The 24,132-nt window shown below is 41.2% G+C and overlaps 1 protein-coding gene across 2 annotated transcripts in view; it reads left to right on the top strand.

Annotated features, from left to right (window-relative positions):
• Positions 1-24,132, top strand: part of med27 (mediator complex subunit 27) — a 299,350-nt gene that overhangs the window by 177,291 nt on the left and 97,927 nt on the right. For both annotated transcript variants that reach the window (XR_015073341.1, XM_085965514.1), the window contains exon 4: positions 6,368-6,461. Coding sequence is in view for 1 of the 2 variants with exons in the window: in XM_085965514.1 (XP_085821640.1) it covers positions 6,368-6,461 (94 nt within the window). In the remaining variant the exon portion in view is untranslated. The remainder of the gene's footprint in view (positions 1-6,367; positions 6,462-24,132) is intronic.

The following is a 24,132-nucleotide window of genomic DNA, read 5'->3' as shown; positions in this document are numbered from 1 at the left end:
ATAGCAAAGTTTTTAATTATTGTGAAAATGCTATTTGTATTGTGTATTGTTCATTTACCTGAGATCGATGGACCATATATTCTTCAGTCTTCCAAGATTGTTGTGATCATGTAGCAGCACACAATATATTCCAGTAAGCCAGAGTGCAGAGGTTGGCATTCTCTATTTAACCCCTGGGGCTTGATACATTTACTTAGATATTGGGCAGGTAAAAACAGTCTCTGGTTTGTAGGGAATCCAAGGTCTGCTTGCAGGAGTGTTGGATGACATTGAACCAAAGAGACTATCTAATCGCAAAGCCCCAAATCATAACGCAGCCTATTAACTCAACATACTGGTCGGCCTACTTAGAATAATTTGTTTTATACAGAGTATATATACAGCAGGCATGTCACAGCCAGCCATGTAATGTAATAAATCTGGGTAAGCAAAGTCAAGTGGGTAACTAAAGTTGGTACAATTACAAATGGAGATGACTGTTCGATCACACACTGGTTTTAACATGTATATTTTGAACTGGAAAAAAACCTTGTGAATTGTAACTGTAGAAAATTGAAGATGCAATGGGTTGCTCACTTTGATGTCATGCCTGTGGAGATATTATTTCCACTGGTACTTTTCCACACAATTTAAGCTGAAAACTGTAAGCTTTGAAATACAGACACCCTTGGTTAATAGCTCAATGTGGAACGGTGTCATCTGCAATTGCAGGGCTTGAATATATTAAAAATTGCATCTACATGCACTCACTGTCAACATTTAGGAATTCCTATGTCCACATTTATGCTGCTTATGTAAACCTGTCGTGCTGTAATTATGCCCTCTCGTCAGTGGTGGCATTGTCCTGCCTCAATTTTGGATCTTCCCAGCTCCTCAGCCTATACTGCAGAGAAACTCCTATGCTGCAACTACTACTTTGCTTCCCAAATTGCTGCAGGTTTTTGTCAAAGTAATATATAAAAATAAATAAAGACAGAATGTGTGGCATTAAAATGGAGACTGAATTACATCTGCACATCCGGGTTCAATTATCCTTCTCCCTCCAACCCTGCTTCACCTGAAGACTGCACTTAGCCTTGACTCCCCATGTGCAACACCACAGGAGATTTACTAGTGGGTTTATAATTGCAATTTCTTTAAAAAATCATCAATTACAAGAGCTAGCCAAGCTCAGCCTTCAAGGCTTTGGGTGTTTCTTGTAAAAGTATTCAATGCATTACATTTTGTGCATTCCTTTTATCTGCATACTGACAACACAACAGTTATCTTTAAGAAGCTGACACTCTGAGCAAAGGGTTTGTACTGTTATTTCAACTTTGTGACATGGGTTTAAATCTAGCCAGACTAATGACGCAAAAGTCGACTCTTGTCATCTGACCAGAGCCCTATATGAAATAGCTTTGGGTGTTTGCAATTCAGTTGAGTGTCCACAGTCTTGCTGTAAAATTTAGTATATAAATTACTACTTGTTTGTTAATACCCAAAAATATTGTGTGTGATTTACGTACCTCACTGTGTGATCTTCTCCCACCAAGTGTGAAATCAGTAAATGCAACTGAGACACTTCTAGCAGTGTGACTTGTACACTGTTGTTTCTTTTGTAATTTGATACTAATTAGGACTAAATTACCAATCTTCAACCAGCCATAAGGTGGCTGTAGTGTATAAGATGAACGTCATACTAGGGCAGTGAAGTGTTTTATTCTGAGATTTGACTTGGTTCTGAATCTGACCCCTGAATTGACAAAGCTCAAGTTGGCACTAAGTACCAAAGTAGAAAAGTGTTCCGTTTGCAGTGCTGCCATTCTTTCTTTGGTGGACATTAAAGATAATCTTAAAACTTTGGAACAATATTTACCACTTTTTTTCTCCTGATGTTTGTAGATTAAACCCATTGGCAGTGGTGACGATAAATGGAGAATATGCAGTGTTAGTCTTCTAACTAGGCAGTTAACCAAAATGCTTTATGAACATCATCAAAAGCCCAAGATTGTATTTCTGTGTAAAATACACTCCCAATGTTGTTATTTGTTCTGTAGAAATGCTTTTCCTTAATGGTATTTGGACAATTGGCAGGAGGTAATACTTCAAAGCTTTTTGACTTGATAATATTGGGGTGGTTACTGTATTTGAAGTTGTAACATGCATCTTTATATTGTATGGTTGGAAGAGAAGATGTTAGTAGCATTGGTATTAGTCTAGGGTATGATGGGATATTTTGATAGAAATTGAGGGAATTACAAAGACAAGCTACCCTTTCACTAGTCAATAATATATACTATATAATCGTTATTAGTAGGATATATAACTGTGAGCTAAGTTACACATCAAAGGGCCAGACTGCCAGATTTTTTTCTCAGCAGTCTAATTACTTCAGTAAAACACAGCAGAAGTTCAGTAAATGAGAGATAAGATGAATGAAATCAATTGTACCTGTGGATGAGGCATGTTTAATGAATCTGAATCTGATTGGAACCTTTGAGAATTGAAAAGTTCAGTTTTGCTTTGGACTTCCTTTTTATGTGTAAATTTTGCAGTCAGCCAGGGAAAATAAAAAGTTCCAACAGAATACATAAAGAAGGAACTTCCATTTATATACCGCCTTCTACAAATTTAGAATGGCCAAGCACTTTGCAGCAAATAAAGTACTTTTGACGTGTAGTCCGTGCTATAATGTAGGGAACATAGGAATATTGTACAAAATCTTGAACAATTAATTTGAATGCCGTTCGTTTAATTAAAGCTAGGTTATCATAGTGGCATACAAGTCCTCATTGATGTAAAGAGGAGACGGGTAAAGTGAGGGATATTGTTCTTAACTTCCCTGAGTTGTAATTGTTTTTATCACTTCTCTAAGGAGTTGGTGGGGGGGGTAGAAAAAGAGTGGCTGAGGTCGCACAGTATGCCAATCCTCTGGTACACATTACACTGTCTATGGTGTCTGAATTAATCCTTCGCCCAAGACTCTCTCTCTTCCCCCTGTTAAAGTGTTATTAAAGGATTAAGTGAACTTAGTAAAAACATCCCTAACCAAAGTTACATCTGTGACTGTGACCATGGTGCATTATCCCTCCTCGATGTCTCTGGAGCTTTTGACATGGCAGACTACACCATCCTCCTTCAACAACTTTTCCCCATTTCCCTTGCACTCTTACCTATCCAATCATAGCCAGAGCATCTCCAGCAATAGCTTCTCTTCCTGCCCCTGCACATCACCTCCAGAGCCCTAAGGGTTTCCCTTGGCTCCTCCTCTTCCTCATCTACATGTTGCCCCTTGGTGACATTAGCTGTAGACCTGGGGTCCGCTGACATTTAGCTCTACCTCTCCATCACCTCTCTTGATCCTGCCTCTGTTGTCAGACATTTTGTCTCGTGAAGTCTTGGATGAGCCGCAGTTTCCTCCAGTTTAACATTGGAAAGACCGAAGCCATCGTCTTTGGCCTTCCCACCAGAAACTCCATATCCTCGCCACAGATTCCAGCCCCCTCACTGGCCATTGTCTTGGGCTGAGCTAGATTGTTCACAATCTCAGCATCTTATTCAACCCTGAGCTGAAGTTCTGACCCTATATTTTCTCCATCACAAAGACCACCTACTTCCACCTCCACCCCTGTCTCAGCCTATCTATTGCTGAAAACCTCATCCATACCATTGTCATCTCCAGACTCTACTATTCCAATGCTGTCCTGGCCAGCCTCCCATCCTCCACGCACTGTAGACTTCAGCTCATCAAAAACTCTGCTGCTTGTATCCTATCCTGCACCAGGTCCCACTCACCTATTACCCCTATCCTTGCTACAGTGATTCCTGGTCCCTCAATGGCTAAAATTTGAAATTCTCATCCTTGTGTTTAAATCTCTTTGTGGCCTTGCCCCTCTCCTATCTGTGTAACCTCCCCCAGCCCTACATCCCCTCCAGAACTCTCCATCTTTCCGATTCTGGCCTCTTGCGCAACCCCCTTGAATGGCCCCACCATTTGCAGCCGTGCCTTTGGCCTCTTAGTCCCCACATTCACTCCCTAAATCTCTCCACCTCTTCGCCCAGGCTTTTTATCCACCCCTCCTAATATCTCCTTTGGCTCAGCATCCTCTTTGTCTGATGAATTGCCTTGGGATGTTTGTCTGCGTTAAATGTGCTATATAAATGCAAGTTATTGTATCGCCTTCCTGTGTGCAGGCGTTAACCTATTTAAAAGAGCAAACACAGGGATGTCGTATGCGTTAAATTGAACTTCGGCAATTAGGATTCTTACCCTGTAAACTTTACTGCTTTTTCTCATCATGTCAAATTTTGTTTTTGACCAAATTAAATTGATCAAAAGCCTCGAGTTCATCTGAAAAAAATGCCTGTGATTGCTTTAAATTACTGTCAACAATCCCTGCCTTATAGGGCCATCTTCTGTTCTCATTGTCATTTTATTTTGAAGTGAAATTAAACCTTTGTTTATAATTGGTCACTTCTGACCTCTGCTCGCAGGCAATCAGAACTGGGACAAAATGACAATTCTGCCATGTGACAGAAAAAAGAGGTGATAAGGCTGTTGCTGAGGTCAGCAAGTCCAGATCAATACAACGTTCTTTGAATTTGTGGGTGCGATAAGATGTGCTTCTCTCTAGCTTGCCATCTTGCATTATTTGGAGTCGCAGCTACACTGCACCGCAAGCTGATACACATTTTCCAACCTCCAATGATATGCTAATGGGCTTGGTGGCTATACATCTTGGCACTCAATTTATGATGTGAGAAGAAAAATGGTCAAAAACAGTGAAGCATATTGATGCATCAAACATTATACAAGGGGATGGTATGATGCTGCTTTCTACCCAGTTAGAGGTGGTTCTGTCAGGTGGAGGCACTTAACTAGAGAAAGAAAGAGAATTTGGGGATAAGGCACCCCAGGCCATTCTCCAACACCGGCTAGAGACCGCTTTATACATCTGTCTGAGAGTTGACACTATTCTGCCCACCTGCCTGGCTGTGGAATGGTGTATGAAGTGAAAGCACCTGCAGATAGGGAGAAGAATAAAGAGGTCTGCAGCAGGATCCTACATTGTGGACAGTATCAGTACTGTACCAGATTCTCATTTAACCCTTAAAATTGAAGTTCTAACGCTTGGCTCATTGAGTGGAAGATGTTGTGACAAAAATGAAGTGATTCTGTCTCATTTTAGCTCGTCAACATTCTTTCAATTCAATCACTCGTCATAAGGAGTTTTAAAAAATACGCCAGTGACAGACCGAATCTTGCCCCAAGCTTAACTGAATATGATTGTTGCAAGTTTTGTCGGTTGTCTGGAAAGCTTGATGGAAGTCGCAAGCTACTTTCAAACAAAGACTGTGATTTATTCAATGATGTTATTTCAGATGTGGTTGACCGTTATTCAAATCCAGGAAGTCCTGGTAACTGTTTTTCAGGATATTCGAGGAGCTGTAGCTGAATCTGAAAATCACTTGGGAACTTCCAAGAAATGTAATTCAGATTAGCACAGCTCCTGCATTGGTGAGAGATGCAAGAAAAATACTATATACAAAAAGTTCTCTTGGGGGCGGGAAGGGGGGAAAGAAGCTTGGCATTCAGATTGCACCTTTTCAAAGGGGCTAGCTTGAACAATTTCTACTGTACGTACATGTGGGTGTTTGTGTGTGTGTAAGAGTTTATGAAGCGATGCTTATCCCCAAAATATATATAGTAATATATATATAATATAAATATATACAATAAATATATATAAATATTTAATTTATAATATATATAAATGTATGTAAAATATTTGTTATTTATTCAGTTCTTCATATTTTAAGTACATTTGCTTAATTGTTTAAACTTAAGATAACATGCTACGTATTAGAATGCTCTACCACCTAATGAAGGTGGGAGAAAGCCTATGGAGACAAAGTATATTTTCAGTAGCTAAAATAATTAATGGAAAGGTGGCTCTGTTCATTCTCCTGGGTACATTACCAAAAGCTTACCTTGATGCCAAGGTTAGTGATGATACATTTGAATGCATTGGGAGTTGTGACTCGCTTATAAAAGTGATTTTAAAAACCCAGAAACATTGCAGGTGTCTCCCAAGTTCTTTGCTATATGGTGACTGCCGTTTTTGCACCTTGCATTTTGAGTCGTACAGTTGTGCATTTGGTTCCAATGTGCCACTTCATGGGGTCAGTCCTCGGGTTTATTGCTTACAGCTGGGGAGCTGCATGTTCTGTATTGGCACACCCCATGCTGGCAGAAGTCTAATATTCTTTTCATTTCCAGCAATAATACCTTTTTTAACCTTTAATGGTTATCCTTTATTTAAAAAAAAAATTGTTAATTGTGTTCAGTGGTATTTTCAATTAGTTTTTTCCCCCTCTTTTCTAGATACGTAGATGATGTTATAGCACGGATTGACAGAATGTTTCCCGATATGTCCATTCACTTGTCCAGACCAAACGGTTCCTCTGCAGTGCTCCTGGTAAGATCTTCATGGTCATGTTCGAGGGAGATAGAACAATCACGTGTGATTATCTGCATGTGTGTATATAAATATATAATAGACAATCTTCCACGGGTTCACTAACAGGCTGAGGAAGCGTTTGGACTGTATGTGTGGCAAGGCCAGGTATGGGTTGCTAGGTCCAGGTGGAGGCCAGTGCCAAGGCTTATGGTGAAGAAGGGTGCAGGATCGAGGGTTGACATGTGTGGATAGTAGTTTTGAATATTGGGAAGGGAAGGTTTTTTTTTACAAAAATTAATTAATATAAATAAATGCCAGAGTTCACAAATTTAAGATAATTGGCAAAAAGGCCGGGGAGAAATGAGGAGAATAGATTTTACGCAGTGAGTTGTTGTGATCTGGAATGCATTGCCTGGAATAGTATGCACAGTAACTTGCAAAAGGAAATTGGGATTATAGTTAAAAAGGAAAAATTTGTAGGGCTATGGTGACAGAGCAGGGGAGTGGGACTAATTGGGTAGTTCTTTCAAAGAGCCGGCACAGACATAATGGGCCAAATGGCCTCCTCCTGTGCTGTATGATTCTATAATTCTATTCCATAACAGTTAAACATGGGAGAGGAGCACAGATATACACAGAAGTGAGTAAAGGTGGTGATGGGTCACAGGCTTCTTAAATCAAGTCTGAAATATATATTTAAAAATTATCATCAATCTCCTTGTAGTTTTTATTTAAAGGATTTATATTGCTCGATGAGGAAGACTGCTTTCAGTGTGGTGGTCTCAGCTATTTATGTCTCTCAAGCTTTGTATCAACACATCAGTTGTCAGCGAGATGATTTTTTTTTTGGTGTAAATCCAGTCGAATTGCATCACCACTAGGTCTTGTGAGGGAGCTTCATCACCAGGAACAATGAAGTTGAGCATTACTTACATACCTGTGCGGGTTTAGGAGTTACTTTGTACAGCACAGCAAGCTGTGTTAGTGAAACCATTTTGTTGTTGTGTTCTCTTAGCAAAACATACCAGATATATTTCTTTTCCTGTTAAAATGTTAATATTTCTGCATGATTAATTAGTAGAGGACATTACAATTGTAAGCTGTATTTTTATTATTTTTTTTTAAACTTCTACATTTAACCAGACTACAATATTATGCACTTAAGTGGAATACTTGAAGTAAAGTTTACTTTGTTTCTTCTGCATGCAAAAGAATAGCTAAAACTTTGAAAAACAATGAGGATGATGCAATAGACTTGATCTAGTTGAGTCTGGGTCAGGGAAGTTCTTTTGATTGCTTTTAAAGTACAGTTAGATGGGGGAACAGAGAAAAGCAAAGCAGGTGCATAGATTATCAAAAGATATTAGCATTACTGCTGCTTGAGTTGGCGTCTGCATTTGCGAATAATGTGCTGCTTAAATAATCAGTGAATACAATGTCTGAGCTTTTCAACTGGAAAGAGACTATGTAGCACACAGTGATGCTGCTGCAAGATTTTGTAATTTTTTCTTCTTTGCATACAAATGAAGAGACCTTCATTTTCACGTATACAAGAACATGAAGTTATTCAAGACAATGTTTGGATATCTGAGCGGTGCAAAACAAGTTCTGTCTCCCACTTCACTGAGTTCCCAATCTCAGCAGTCCTGCAGCAGGAGTGTGCTGCACAGCGCAACCCCCCTCACAGAGAATGTAGAAAAATTCAAGGGGGATTCTTCACAATGTCATTCTCTTGTGTCTTCTGGCAGGCGATCGGGTGTGGTATTGCCCCAAGAGCAGGATGTTTGTCCTGCCTCGACTAAGGTAGATCAGTGAAGGGAGAGACGAGAAGAGAAGGAAAGGTGTACGTTCTTAACATGCCCTCAAATAGAAATGAAATTACTACATATCTTTATAAAATAAAAACATTGTGAATAAAGCACTGTCATTGGTAAAACATACAGGCAAAACTGGACAAATAACTTTTCTTTATTGTTAAAGGTTTGTACAAAATTGCACTGAATTTACTTATTTTAACTTGTAAACATGAGCCTTAAAGGAGGAGAGAGGTGGCAGGTTTTAAGAGTTTGGGGCCTAGGCTGCTGGAGGCATAGGTACCAATGGTGGAGGGAGGAGAAGGCACAAGAGGTCGGAAACAGAGTTTGAGGGTGGCGGGAGAAGGCATTGGAGGAGATGGGGAGAAGTGAGGCCAGGAAGGGATTTCAGCACATGGATACGGCAGGACCCAACATAACAACCTGGAGAGTATTGGAATAGTCAAGTCTGGAAGTGACAAAAGCATGGATGATGGTTTTAGCAGCAGATGGGCTGAGGCACGTTAAATGAAATAAGCCACAAATTGAATGTAAAATAAGAAGGAACATGTTCAGTACACTTAATTAATTTATGGGGTAGACTGCCACCTAGTGCAGTGAATTTGGCTTGGTTGAACTAAAGTGTGGCAGAAACGGATATGGGCTTGGCATCAAGGCAGAAGTGACATGAAAATGGTCTGAATTGGTTATGAAAAGTTCTGTTATCCCTCCATGGGTTGAATTCCATAGTATAAACAATTCTGGCTCCCTCAGAGTAATGGAGATGGTTTTCATTATGTAAATATGGAGAGTCCAGCCCATGCATCAGTTTCATATTAGGTTCTGCATAAAAACGTAGCGCACCTACAGAGACTGGCTCCCCAAGTCTAAATGTAAAAGCAGGAGAGCAATGCACAGATGCTATTCACCTAAAACTGAACCACATTCTGTACAAATATAAACATACTGACGGAGGACCTCAATAAAAGGTCAACAGGATGGATTGACTGAATTATCTTGTTAATTTATACCTCCTGAAAGTTATTTGGAACACTCAATTCCGCAATTAATTCAGCATTGTTTACTTGTGGCAAAGGTGATGAGTGGGCGATGATCATTTTGCTCACAATTTGTATAAATTTAGTATCTGTTAAACAACTGCTCTTAATTACGCAGAGACAGTCGAATATAAAATTACCAAGATGAAGCTCCTTGAGAAATTTTCTTCGTGATGTTCTGACACTGTTCAACAGATGTTCAGCTACCGTTGAATAACGTTAGATTACAAGAGAGTACCTTGGTGGCACACAGCAAAAAAAATACCAACTCCTATTGTCTCTTCCATTCAAAGAGTAAAACTTGCAAGACAGTCTACTTTCGTATGGTAGTAGCAAAGCAAATCAAATGTCAATATCTAAGTCAGATATCCAGGCCATAGCTTCCAGCGTAAGTGTGTGTATATCTTGTAGACTGCCTGTGAATTTTCTCTGAGGACAGTGCTCCAGGGTCTGATTAGGAGCTCCGCAGTCGCATTATGGGGATGCTTTAATCTTCCATCTATGGAGAAGGTGGCAGCATCTACCATGACTGGTTCTGAAGTGGTTGATGGTTGTTCACTGTTTGCAAGGAAGGTTTGATCCTTCCGGTTGTACTGTGGGGTCCTCTATGAGGAATCCTTTCCGTATGTCATAGTTCTTCCAAACATTTTACCATCGGTCAACAAGGCTGAGGGGAGATCGCTGAAGGGCTTCGGCGACAGTCCAAAATGGCCTAGATTTGGGATGGGTTGGTGGTAAGTTGTTCAAGTCGGCCTGGATTGGCATGTCTTTGCTGGTGCAGCAGTTGTACTCTCTGGAAACTGCATATTCACGGCGTAGGTGTGGTAGTGCAATGTTTGCAAGCACGGCCAGCCAAGATGTTGGTGTCGATAAAGGCGTACCGGTGATCATTGTTATTGTAGGATTCAGCTGGACATTAACGGATTTGACATGCGGACTAGATAGCCATGCCGGAGAGCAGTACTCCGCTGTAGAGTACACCAGGGCGAGTGCTGCCGTATGGAGGGTTTGAGCGTCTGCTCCCAATGTGGATCAGCGAGTTTCTGGACCAAGTTGACCCTACTCTTTCGTTTCTTCCCAAGGTTCTGGAGATGTTGCCTATATGACAGGGTGTGATCAAGCGCGACTCCTAAATAGGAGGGGTTTTTGGCATGGTTTATCTCTGTGCCGCAAAAGGAGACTTTCAAAACTTGGTTTGCTTGATGGGTGTTGAGGTGGAATGTCGAGGTGATAGTCTTTTGCGGGCTTGGCTGAAGTCGCCATCGGCGGAAGTAGGTCCCATCTCTCTGTAAATCACTGGTCAGGGTCTCCTCGGTGATGGACAGATTTATGTTTTGTGTGGCCACGGCAATGTTATCAGTGTATATGAACTTGTAGGACTCTGTTTTGGGCAGGCAGGTCACTGGTGTGCAAGACAGTAATGCTTGGCTGTACTTGTGGTGAAAATCGCTAGTTGTAATTACATGTGATAAAGCTCAACAGGCTCCAAGTTTAAATGACTGTACAAATCACAAAAGCAGAGTTCAACTGCTTAATGACATCCTTTGAGCCCCTCAATTGTGCTACAGGATTGTAGATTAATTATTTTGTACCATCATACTTTACTGTATAAGGATGCTTTTGAAGAGGGACTAATTGAGATTATCCAAAATGATGGCTGTAGAAATAGCAGCAGAGCTGGAGCTACTGCTAACTGTGGAGGCTGTAATATAAGTGCTAATATTCTTATGATGTGCATTTGTTAAGAATTTATTTCTTCCTAAGCAAGAAACTCCTGCTGAAATAGGGCAGTGTATTTGCATACTGATGGTGCGAATTGTGCTTACCGCTTCAGCACTTGTCAGTATGCTTTATTGGTATTTAAATGTGTAAATTGGAATTCCATTCAACCTAGTGCGCAATAAATAGATTTACCAATTGCTCTATTAATTATTGTGTCAGTTAGGAAGCAGGGTGCAAGTCTTCACTTGAATGGATAGACTTGTACTTTTCAAAATATATTCGACCAGAAAACATTGATTTCTCATTTCTCGAGCGTGTTAGGTACAAAAACGTTTTTGTAATGGACAATAGCTCATTTGTTGGTACAATGTTATATAATTGAGAATAGAATGGGGTATTTTTGGTGATATTTGCAAATGCAATCTCCTACCAATTGCTTAAAATACTAGTTAACCCCTGTGGTGTTGCTCATGGACAAAAATAAAGGTAAAACCTGTGTGTCTGTTCCTGGAACACTGTCTCTCTGCTTATGTAGCACACTTTTTTGTTCCCTGTTCTTTGTTGTTGTGTTTGTCTTCCACTCCTTTTTTTCCTCTGTCTCCTTCACACTTTCTGTCTATGGCACTAACACTTCCCCTTATTGTCAACGGTGTCTCTGTCTTCGACTTTCTGTCTCTCTCTCTCATCACCCTCCTTTCTGTAAGTCTGTCCCTCCTTCTGATGGGTGTCTCCTCTATATGCCTCCTATTGTCTCCCTATGCCTCTCGCATATATATTCCTTTACTACACTTGTATCTTGAACTTTTTTAAAGGTTTGTATATGCAACCAGATGCCACCCATTATATATTAAATTTAATTTGGGTAGAGGGACAGGGTTGAGGTGGGAGCCAGAGGTCATCCAGGGGCTGCTACAACATGTATTTTAACCATGGCAGGGAGAATTGTTTTGATTTGGCCTGTGTTTTGGGCATCCTGATCAACATTTATCCCTCAACCGACACCACTTAAAAAGAAAGTAAAAAATAATCTGGTCATTGATCTCATTGTTGCTTGTGGGGTCTTGCTGTGCACAAATTGCTGCACTTCAAAGGTGCTTTGGGGTACTGAGATTGTGAAAGGTGCTATAATAAATACAAGTTCTTTGTATTAAAATAACAACAAATTTCCATTTATATATTGCCATTAGAATAACGTCTCAAAACTCTTCACAAAAGAAGGAATGAATGCATGACAAGCCTTTGGTCACAGATAGGTTTAAGGAGGTTTTTAAAAATGAGAAGGAAGATGAAGTTTACGGAGTGTGTTCCAGAGCGTAGGGCCAAAGACAGCTGCAGATTCTGCCACCAGTGGTGGAACAGAGAGGAGATGCCTAGAAGGCCGAGTATTGTCTGTTCTGCGCAAATTCATTTCTGAAAAGTAAGCTACATACAAATCAGTTGTTGCATTTACCAGCCTTACTGGAGGTTTTATTCAGTACTGATTTTTTTTTGATTTTTCTGTGCTGAGATTTGTTAAATACCATAACCAGTGACTCGTCAGGAAAGCCTCAGTAATTGCATTCTTGCAGATTACCACCTTAAGCACATTCTATTTCTTGAAGACAAGGGGGTAGAGTTTCCGCTTTGGACGCAATCGGCAATGCCGGCGCAAATTGCACCAGTTTTCAAAAGAGTTCTCACCCCTTCCCCCAAACCCTGCAAAATCTGCCATGAACCAGCACAGTCGGGCAGCGTTTTAAATGTAATTTTTTTTTAAATTTGCTTTTTAAAAAAAAAAATCCTCGATATATTTAAGCGTGGTAACTTGGTAAAGTTTGATTTAATACAGCTGAAAATGCATTTATCACAAAAAGTAAGTATTTTAAATCACAGTATCAATCCACCATCTGTGCGTAACCTGATTTTAAATGACTGAAAATGACTTTTTAATTTACAAAACTATTTTCTAGTTAGATTGGGGCACAGTAGTCAGTTTCATAGTAAATTTTAAAAAATTGATTTAAAACCTCTCACAATGTACCTGTTAGGGTCCTTGCGCCCAAAGGTTCCAGCTTAATTTTTGGAGCCTCCTCAATGGCCTGCAAATGAGCACAATCCGAGCTCATCATATCCATGAGACCCCCCTCCTGCTCCCATATTACTTGATATTGTTAAAGGTTCTCTCTCCTCCGGTGCTGTCCCTTTTCCTTCAAATCTGCCGTCATCACCCCTCTCCTCAAAAAAAAACACAACCCCTCCGGCCTTGGAAAACTACCAACCCATTTCCAACCCCCCTTTCCTCTCCCAAGTGTTTGAACGTGCTGTCACCTCCTAAATCCGTGCTCATCTTTCCCAGAACTCCATGTTTGAATCCCTCCAATCAGGTTTCCGCCCCGCTACAGTACCGAAACAGCGAGGAGGGAAGCCTCAGGCTACAGGACGATATAAACGGGTTGGTCAGATGGGCAGAACAGTGGCAAATGGAATTTAACCCTGAAAAGTGTGAGGTGATGCATTTTGGGAGGACTAACAAGGCAAGGGAATACACAATGAATGGTAGGACCCTAGGAAGGACAGAGGATCAGAGGGACCTTGGTGTGCATGTAACTAGATCCCTGAAGGCAGCAGGACAGGTAGATAAGGTGGTTAAGAAGGCATATGGGATACTTGCCTTCATTAGCCGAGGGATCGAATATAAGAGCAGGGAGGTTATGATGGAGCTGTACAAAACGCTAGTTAGGCCACAGCTGAAATACTGTGTGCAGTTCTGGTTGCCACACTATAGGAAGGATGTGATTGCATTGGAGAGGGTGCAGAGGAGATTCACCAGGATGTTACCTGGGCTGGAGCGCTTCAGCTATGAAGAGAGACAGGACAGGCTGGGGTTGTTTTCCTTAGAGCAGAGAAGCCTGAGGGGGGACCTGATTGGGGTGTACAAAATTATGAGGGGCATAGATAGGGTAGATGGAAAGAAACTTTTCCCCTTTAGTAGAGGGGTCAATAACCAGGGGGCATAGTTTCAAGGTAAGGAGCAGGAGGTTCAGAGGGGATTTGAGGAATAACTTTTTCACCCAGAGGGTGGTTGGAATCTGGAACGCGCTGCCTGAAAGGGTGGTAGAGGCAGGAACCCTCAATATTCAAGAAGCATTTAGATAAGCACTTGAAACGCCATAGCATACAAGGCTATGGACCAAGTGCTGGAAAATGGGATTAGAATAGATAGGGCTTGATGGCTGACGCGGACACGATGGGCCGAAGGGCCTCTTTTTGTGCTGTATAATTCTATGACATTGTCTTCTGTCCCCGCCACAAACTCTGTTCCCTAGCCACTGACTCCATCCCTCTCCCTGGCAACTGTCTGAGGCTGAACCAGACTGTTTGCAACATTGGTGTCATATTTGACCCCACGATGAGCTTCCGACCACATATCCACGCCATCACAAAGACTGCCTATTTCCACCTCTAACATTGTCCAGCTCCGCCCCTGTCTCAGCTCATCTGCTGCTGAAACCCTCATCCATTCTTTTGTTACCTCTAGACTTGACTATTCCAATGCACTGCTGGCTGGCCTCCCACTTTCTACCCTCCGTAAGGTCATCCAAAACTCTGCTGCCCGTGTCCTAACTCGTACCAAGTCCCATTCACCCATCACTCCTGTGCTCACTGACCTACATTGGCTCTTGCTTAAGCAACGCTTCGATTTTCAAATTCTCATCCTTGTTCCCAAATCCCTCCATGGTCTTGCCCCTCCCTATCTCTGTAATCTCCTCCAGCCCTACAACCCTCCAAGATATCTGCGCTCCTCCTAATCTGGCCTCGAGCATCCCCGATTTTAATCACTCCACCATTGGTGGGCATGCCTTCAGCTGCCAAGGCCCTCCGCTCTGGAACTCCCTCCCTAAACTTCCGCCTCTCTACCTCTCTTTCCTCCTTTAAGACACTCCTTAAAACCTAGCTTTTTGACCAAGCTTTTGGTTAGCTGCCCTTATATCTCCTTATGTGGCTCGGTGTCCAAACCTGTTTGTTTGATGCTCCTATGTAGCGCCTTGGGATGTTTTACTATGTTCAAGGTGCTATATAAATACAAGTTGTTGTTGTAACAACTCCCAATGGTGATTACTTCACCCTAGGGGTGGGGTGCGGTCTGCTTCTACCGTGATGTTTTTAAAACTAGTGCAAAAGATTACGGAAACTCGAGTTACGCTGATCGCAATTTGTGCTTAAAATTCCGTGATCTTTTGCTCCAGTTACGTCGAGATCCGGGGAATTGCACCAGGAGAAAAAAAACAATGCCATCAACACAAACTCCAGGCCCTGGGACCTAAGATTTGGAACTGAAATTAAATTAAATTTTCTGTACAATTTTTGGCGATTGATATTGAGCTTTATAATTCGTCTTTTTGTTGAGAACTTCTAATATTTTCAGTAAGAATCAAATAGCCAGTTGTAGTCTTTTAAGGAAAGGATCAATACTTCTGGCTTGTTGAGTCATAAATCCAAAGTGTTTAAACAGTAATTGATTCTGGCATGTACCTGTAAACTAGGAAAGAATGGAGGAAAGGAGAGAAAGAACATGAAGTCAGCTGAGCACAGATATTGATTTAACTGATGAGACAGGATCTGAGGAGGTTCACTGGGAATATGTTTAAGCCATTCACAAACTTTAGCTTGACTCCAACTCTGAACCAGTCGTTAAGGCCAATGTGAATAAATAACTAATGCAAAATATCAGCCTCTTGTTTAGCCCTACTCTTGAATGTGACAGTTTACTTGTGAGGTAATGTGGAGCCATTTACAGAACTGAGGGAATTTCATGAATTGGGAAATGGATTAAAGAGAAGTACTTAAATTCTAGTTATCTGAGCATCACTCCCATAGAAATTCAACATAGAAGATTACAGCACTAAATGAGACTATTTGGCCATGCAATAATCAATACAGGAATACTAAGAAAAAGGAGGTAAATGTGTGGTAGGAGAGATGATGTAGAATGAAGGGTTCAGATTCTTGGGACATTGTGGCCATTTCTGAGACAGGAGTGGCCTATATAGAATGGACAGGGACCAGTGTCTTTATTGGGAGACTAACTAGTGCAGTAAGGGAACATTTAAACTAATAAGGCATGGTGGAGGGAAAAATCAGACAAATAGGCAGATAGGAAAGCAAAAGAGGTACGAGCAGAAGAAAGATAAGTGAAACATAGGAAAGTAATAAAGAACAGATCAGGCAGAGGATTATAAAGAGTGATCGCCAAATATTATTTACAGTCCAGTACTTTTATGCTTGACTGCTCCTTTCAATTGTTAAAACAAAACAAAATGTTCAGGTGGAAGAGAAGTGCTTAATCTAGTTCTAGGAAATGAAGTGTGGCAAAACTAGGTAATGTTGGGGATGGGGAACCTCCAGGTAACAGCGACCATAAAATAATTAGTATGATAGCAAAATACTGCAGATGCTGGAAATCCGAAATCACAACAGAAAATGCTGGAAAAACTCAGCAGGCCAGGCAACATCCGTGGAGAGAGTTTTGAAAAAAGGGTTCACCCGAAACGTCGACTATAATTTCTCTCCACGGATGTTGCCTGGCCTGCTGAATTTTTCCAGCATTTTCTGTTGTTATTTATAAAATAATTAGGATTGGTATCAAAAGTTTTAAGAGGGAAAAGTCAGAAAGAAAGGAACATAATTGGAAATATGCACATTTCAGTGAGATAAAATTGGAGTCCACCCAGATGAATTGGCAGATAAAACAGTGGGTAAACGATGGGAAACTTTCAAACAGATGATTGGGGCACAGATCAGGCATATTTCCACAAGACGTAAAGAGTGTGTGACAGAAGTGGGAATTCCTTGGTGAATAGTGAAATTAAAATATGACTTGAAGAGGCATATAACAAATTTAAGGTTCATATAATAGTAAATCAAATGGAATATTAAAAAAATTGAGGGGAAGCAACAAAGGAGATTAGAAGAATTAACAAAGGCTGTGAAGAATTACTGGCAGGTAATAAACAGGGAAACAGTAAAGGAGGTTATAAACACAAGAAGTAAATTTTATCCAGTTCTGTTTACATAACTTATCCTTTCTAACTTATCTAGCTTGAATTTGTATATCTACATGGACCAGATATTGTCCCCACCCTTTCTAAATTGCCGCGCTCCTCAAAACACCCACCCTCCACCCCCTGCCCTTGAAAGCTACTGTCCCATCTGCCAAAGCCCTTGAATGTGGTGTTGCCTCCCAAATCTGTGTACACCTTTCCCACAACTCCATGTTTAAATCTCTTCAATCAGATTTCTGCCCCTACCACAGCATCAAAACGGCTTTAACCAAGGTCACAAATTACATCCTTTGTGACCTGAACAAAATTACATGGCAGAATCATTATTCATTTAGCAGTTTTCCTATGTACTGCTTCCTTATTCACCTGAATATACCTCTCCTCCGCCTTTCTTTAGCTGTTGCCACTGTCGAGCACACCATCCTTCTCCAAAGCCTTTCCTCTATGGTGCAGCATTGAGACACCGCCTTTGCTTGGTTCCACTCTTACCAATATAGTCGTAGCCAAAGCATCTCCAGGAATTGCTTCTCGTTCCACCCCATCCCGCTTTGTCTAGCCCACCTATCACCCTGTCCTCGCTGACCTACATTGGTTCTCAGTTCCCCACCCCTCGCATTAAACATTCTCATCCTTGTGTTTAAGTCCCTTTATGGCCTCATCGCTCCCTATCTCTGTAACCTCCTCCAGCCTACAAACCACCCTCCTGGCCGAGCTCTCCATTCCCATAATTTTTGCCTTTTTGTTGATTGCCTCCCACCATCCTCTCCTCCTAGGCCACACACTGGAATTCCCTGCCTAAGCCCCTCTATCTCCATTCTTAAAACCCACCATTTTGACCAAGCTTTTGGTCACTCGTCCTACTATCTCTTTTTAGTTTGGCTGATCAAGTTAAATCTAATAATATCATGGTCACTGTTGGATACCACATCAAGGTTACTACTACAAACTTGGTCCAGTATCCAATTATTCCTATTTTCTACCAAAAGGGACCTGGGGCTGAGACGGTTGTGCAGCTTGGTAGGTTCAAACTCCTATTTAGGCTAGTTCAGACACCCAGGTCACATGCTGATTTTTGCGGCCTGGATAGCATGGTATTCCACGTTTACATACAGTTCCAGAGTTTGCAGTCCCTTTTTTCATTACCTGAAATGGCGGCTACTCAATTTTTGGTTACATTTTACTTCCACCCTCTTCATCTTCAGTCACACGGTGTGCATCAGTGGGGTGGGGGGATGAGCAGATTGACCTCCCAGTGGGTCGTCTACTGGCCTGGATAAAACTGCTATCCACAGGTCCAGGATTTGTGGGGAGGATCACTCCGACAGCTTGTTGCTCTTTTGAGGCCTTGTGTGCACCTTTATAGTGAGATTACACAGTGTCTGCACGCTTGAAGCCTTTTGGGACCAGTGGGCACCGCTGGTCTCTGGTTACATAATCCGTGATGACAACCAGATCATAATCTAACTATACATTTAGTTTGAATAGACCATTTGTATCAGTGATGCCCTCCTCTTTGGGAGGGGACTTGTAGTGTGTATTTTGGCCTCATAGCATTGGGCTAGGCCAGTGTCATTTCATTAGTCTAATTCAAAATATTCCTAATTCCAGTTGCTCATGTAATTTGTACCCAGAGTGCTTCTTCATAATGTTTCCTTGACTTAGAGGCCTATGATGAGTGCCAGTGGTCAATTCTGGACTAATTCACCTGAACCTAAATACAGGAAACTTTGTGTTATCCGGAGGCTAAATGTCCGGCAAGCTCGAGCCACCGGCAAAAATCAGGAGCCGTTTCGTTAGGTTTTTTTTCTTTTCGTTGCTTTTTTCTCAACAGTCAAGCTCTGCAAGGTCTGTAGCTAAGCAACAGCTTCAGCTAGAGACGCTACAGAGACGCTTGCCGACTGTTTAGAAGCTGTTGCTAAGCAACAGGGTTTGTTGATTCACACGGAGCTGAAAATCTCCGTATGTTTCAACATCAGCGCTGGTGTGTCTGGCAGTTTTGAGGGAACGGCAACAGCTCGGTCCCGTCGGTGCCGGATAGCACAAAGTTTCCTGTAGTTTTAGAAGTACCTTATGAAACAAAGTCATCTCTCTCTAGAACAGTCAGGTTCTCTTTAATAAATATAGCCACACCTCCTCTTTGTCCTACCCTCTGACTGAGATGAGGAGGAATTTCTTCACCCAGAGAGTGGTGAACCTGTGGAATTCTCTACCACACAAGGCAGTTGAGGACAATTCATTAAATATATTCAAGGAGGAGTTAGATATATTTCTTAAGGCTAAGGGGATCAAGGGATATGGGGAGAAAGCAGGGTACTGAATTTGGATGATCAGCCATGATCGCATTGAATGGCGGAGCAGGCTCGAGGGGCCGAATGGCCTACTCCTGCTCCTATCTTCTATGTTTCTCCTTTTGGGATCCCTTATAACCTCTTAGTTGGATTTCTGACCCACCATTTGTTTCTAATCATGTCTGAGAAATAAGGTCCAAGCTTTTTATAGCTGACTCAGACTGTAGTTGTCTGATACTAGGCTCAATTTAAAGACATAAAGGGAGATCTGATGAAGGAACGACAGGGATACTAAATGAGTACTTCCGCCCTGGTGTGATAGTGGTAATGAAAGGGTACAAGAGGAAGAGGTGGAGCAATTTGATAACAATAGATAAGGAAGTACAGAGGAAATCTGCTCAATGAATAATGATTCTACCAAGTAATTTTATTTAGTTAACCATTCTATTCTTTTCCATTTTAACTGTTATATCAAGTTTGACCAAACATGGAATGTAAACTGGATTGCAATTACAGTACCGTAAAAACAGTCACACAGTTGTTATGGATAACTGAAAGTGTATTTTTTATTTACTTCATTACAATATGCACTTTAGTTCAGCACAACAAGTCTTTTTTTTAATGGCTGTGATACACCAAGCTGTTTAGTGATTTCACTCTGGGGATCTTTGAGCCCATTCAGTGTCGCAATGTCTTTCACCTTATCAGCAAGAGGAAAGAAAGAATGAACTTGCATTTATATAGCGCCTTTCATAGCCTCAGTGTCCCAAAGCGCTTTACAGCCAATGAAGTATTTTTGAAATAACAACAGAAAACGCTGGAAAAACTCAGCAGGCCAGGCAGCATCCGTGGAGAGAGAAACAGAGTTAATGTTTCAGGTCGAAGACCTCATCTTTCGATTAGGCACTCTACAGCCCTCTGGACTCAACGTAGAGTTCAACAATTTCAGATCATAACCTCTGCCCCATCACATTTATATTTGCCTTTTTTTATCCACACTTTCTGTTTGGCCTTTTTTTTTTCTTCCCTCCCACATGGCAGCTGTCCTTCATTCTGCCAGCGCAATTCACACTTCATCTAGAGCCATCCTTTGCTCCTTAACCTGTCCCATTACCTTGCCTTGAATATCTCTTAATGTCTCTTAATCTCTCCTGCTTTTTATCCTATCACTGACCTTCCCTTTTGTTCTTTCATCCCCTCCCCCTTTCCCCAGCTCCTAAACTTGCTTTCCATTTCCTGCTTTTTTCCAGTTCTGACGAAAGGTTTTCGACCTGAACCGTTAACTCTCTTTTTCTCCGCGGATGCTGCCTAACCAACGTTTTCTGTTGTTATTTCGGATTTCCAGCATCCGCAGTATTTTTCTGTTGAAGTATTTTTGAAGTGTATTGAAGTGTAGGCCCTGTAGTAATGTAGGAAACCTTCTTTAGTGGAGGTGTTTCCATTATTCATAGAGTCAGAGATTTTGCCAGTGTTTGTGCACCGCTTGAGGTCAGTTATAAGCATCACAAAGCTTGATCATTAGCACGTGATGAGGTGGTTCTCCCACGTAAACAAAAAGCGCTTGTCACATTGATGCCAAAAGTGCTTGAGCTCTAGCACCTGATGAGGTGAAAAAATACGCTGAAACATCAGTGAATTGGTAAGTAGGCAATTTTCGCACCTTGACAAAAATGCTTGTAAAAAGAGCTTACTTAGTCATTGGCAAAAAAAAGGGCTTAAAACATCGGCTTTAACAAGGCAGCACAAAGAATAAACCCAGACGTTTTCAATTAATTTAAATGTTTATTAATTTAACAGGGACAGCTATCATTGGAAAAGATAAAAGGATTTGTGCATGTAGATTGTATTCTCTTATTCTCTTAACCTGTCCAAAGATGTGCGGGTTAGGTTGATTGGCTATGATAAAAAATTGACCCTTAGTGTTAGGGCGATTAAATACGTGGGGTTATGGGGATAGGGTGGGATATGTGTTGGTGCAGGGGTTACGGGGATCGGGTGGGATATGTGTCGGTGCAGGCTCGATGGGCCGTAATGGCCTCTATCTGTACTGTGAGGTTTCTGTGATTTCTGTGATTATCAGTTATTCATTTAAGTGGGCTTGACTAATACAAAAACAGTTGGTGGAGCTCAAAGTGGTATGCATCCTAGAAGGCTGAGGAAAGTCAGAAGAAATGGCACAAGCTTTGACCACAATCTTTCAAATATTCTTTGGTATGGAAGTAATGCCAGGGGACTGGAGGGTTGCTAACTTGTATCTGTTTAAGAAGGGAGTACACCAAGCAATTGTAGACCAGTCAGCCCAATATCTAGCTGGGTTTTGGCCCGAAACCTTGACTCTACTTTCTCTCCACGGATGTTGCCTGGCCTGCTGAGTTTTTCCAGCATTTTCTGTTGTTAGCCCAATATCATTCCTGTGTAAGCTTCTAGAAGCCATAATATGGGATAAATTTATCACTTGGAAAGATACAAGTTAATTAAGGATAGCCAGCACAGATTTGTAAAAGGTAAGGCATGTCTGACAAATTTAATAGAGTTCTTTGAGGAAATAATGAAGTGTATTGATAAAGGAAATGTGGTGGATGATGTGTGCATGGATTTTCAAAAGAAACTTAGGCTTATTGATAAAATTGAGACATGGTATTAAAAGGAATATGGCAACATGGATAGGAAGTTAACTGAAGGACAGAAAATAGAGAAATGGTTAAGAGAGTTCTTCAGAATAGTGGGATGTAAGTAGTAGTGTCAACCAGGATCAGTGTTGGAACCATTGCTCTTATGAATGCAAGGTCACCATATCAAAATATGTACACGACACAAAACTAGGTATTGTGGTTGATGGTGAAGAGGACTGTAAGCAAATTCAGGAGTACATAGACAGATTAGTAGATTGGGCAAAAGCTTAGAAATGTGATGTGATGCATTTTGGGAGGAAGAATAAGGTGAAGAAATCAACACTAAATGGTAAAAGAGCAGACATGAGAGGTTCAGATACACAAACCTTCAAAAGTGGGAGGACAAATTGATAAAGCCGTAAGAAACCATATGGGTTCCTAGAGGGAGGGTACAAAAGCGAAGAGGTAATGGTAAATGATTGCTTAGGCTGCAGTTAATTTTGGACTCTTTTTTTCAGGAAGGAAGTTAAGATCATGGAGAGGGTAAAAAGTAACGTATTAAGATTGTCAGGAATGAGAGGTTTTAGTTATGAGGAAAGGTTAAGAGGAGATCTTACAGAAATGTTCAAAATTGAGATGTTCTGATGAGCTAAATAGAGAAAAATTATTTCTACTGGTCATTGAGTCAGTAACTAGAGGGTGTAAGTTTATCACCAAAAGATCAATGAGAGATAATTGGGCCGGATTTTCCGATCGGAGGCTTCCTACGGGCGGATGCCTCCGATCGGGAAAAATCTACGAACTTACCTGCTGGCTCCATATGTCCCGAAACTTCCGATCCTGGGCCTTGCCTGGTCCACGTGCGCAGAAGCCCAGGCATCCCAGGGGCGCAGACGGTTCGCAAGTGTCCCTGGGGTCATGTGTGCCATGGGGAACCAATCAAAGAAGGGAATCCCCCTTCATACTTTTGACAGGTCTCTACACACGGAACTGTCAAAAGTATGAATGGGGATCACATTTAAAAATGTAGTTAAACATTAAATAATTTTTTTAAAATCTCATATTTAACATTACATTAAATTTAACATTTTAAACAAAAATTAAATTTTTTGAAAAAATAAGTTTTTTACGGGGCTAAAAATAAACTTGCCTTTTTAAAAAAAAAAAAAAAAAATATTTTAAAATTATAAATGAGTGGGGGGAAAAAAATTTTTTTTTTACTTTTTTAAACTCTTATGCTGGTAAAAGCAGGCCTTATTTCTGCTTTTACCTGGCGTAAGATTTTTTAAGGTTTTCAGCGGGCGGAGGTTGTGCAGAAAGCGGAACTCTCGCCCCGTGGAGGCCCTTCTCCAGGGCGGGCGAAGGATCGGAAGTGCCGGGTTTTAGCGCATGCACTTCGCATACCTGAAACCGGCACTTGCGAGGCCCCTACGGGTGCGTACACACCCGTGGGGGTTGGAATATCCAGCCCATTGAGTAAAAAAGGTTTTTTTATATAGAGGGTTGTTGGGGGACATGTTATGCCCTCCAGACAATAATTGTGGAAGCAGAGTCCATAATAGCTTTTGCAAGGTAAGTGATAATTATTTGAAAAATAAAAAAATTAAAAGTGTATGGGGTAGGCAGGGCAATGGGATTAAATGGATAGCCTTTTCAAAGAGCTTGGCTGAATCCCCTCCTGCACTGTAAAATTAAGATTCGACATCGTAAAGAAAAATTACCAATTTGATCATTTATTTTGGATTGGGCATATTCATGTAAACAAGCTTTTACGCCACTATGAAAATCAGAAATTGTGTTTCAGAAGCTCCGTGACAGACAGTCTGTGAGAAAACAACTGTCAAACCATGTCGCTCAAAAATATTACAGGAACTGAAGGAGGGTAGAACTAGCACCTCAGTGATGAGATAAGACAGTTTACCAAGAGTACTGAAAGGCATTACAAAAAAGGAATCTTCACATCTAATCCTCAAGTAACTCCCTGGGGGTGCCCAGGAAAGGGTTTGATGAAACGTGGGCGTTGTCTGCTTTGAAAATGCTGATAAGATGGAGGCCTGGATCCCTGTAGACTGCTGGTGCTATTGATTGAGAAGAAATTACAGCCTAATCTACGTTTGAAACCGGTTACCAAGTTTAAAAGTAAACTGGCGTTGAGCAAAAAAAAGCCCATTAGCA

Source organism: Somniosus microcephalus, chromosome 23 (genome assembly GCF_052327205.1).
Source record: "Somniosus microcephalus isolate GS21.2 chromosome 23, FLI_Smic_1.0, whole genome shotgun sequence".
Taxonomy (NCBI): Eukaryota; Metazoa; Chordata; class Chondrichthyes; order Squaliformes; family Somniosidae; genus Somniosus; species Somniosus microcephalus.
This window is presented reverse-complemented; position numbering and strand designations above follow the sequence as displayed.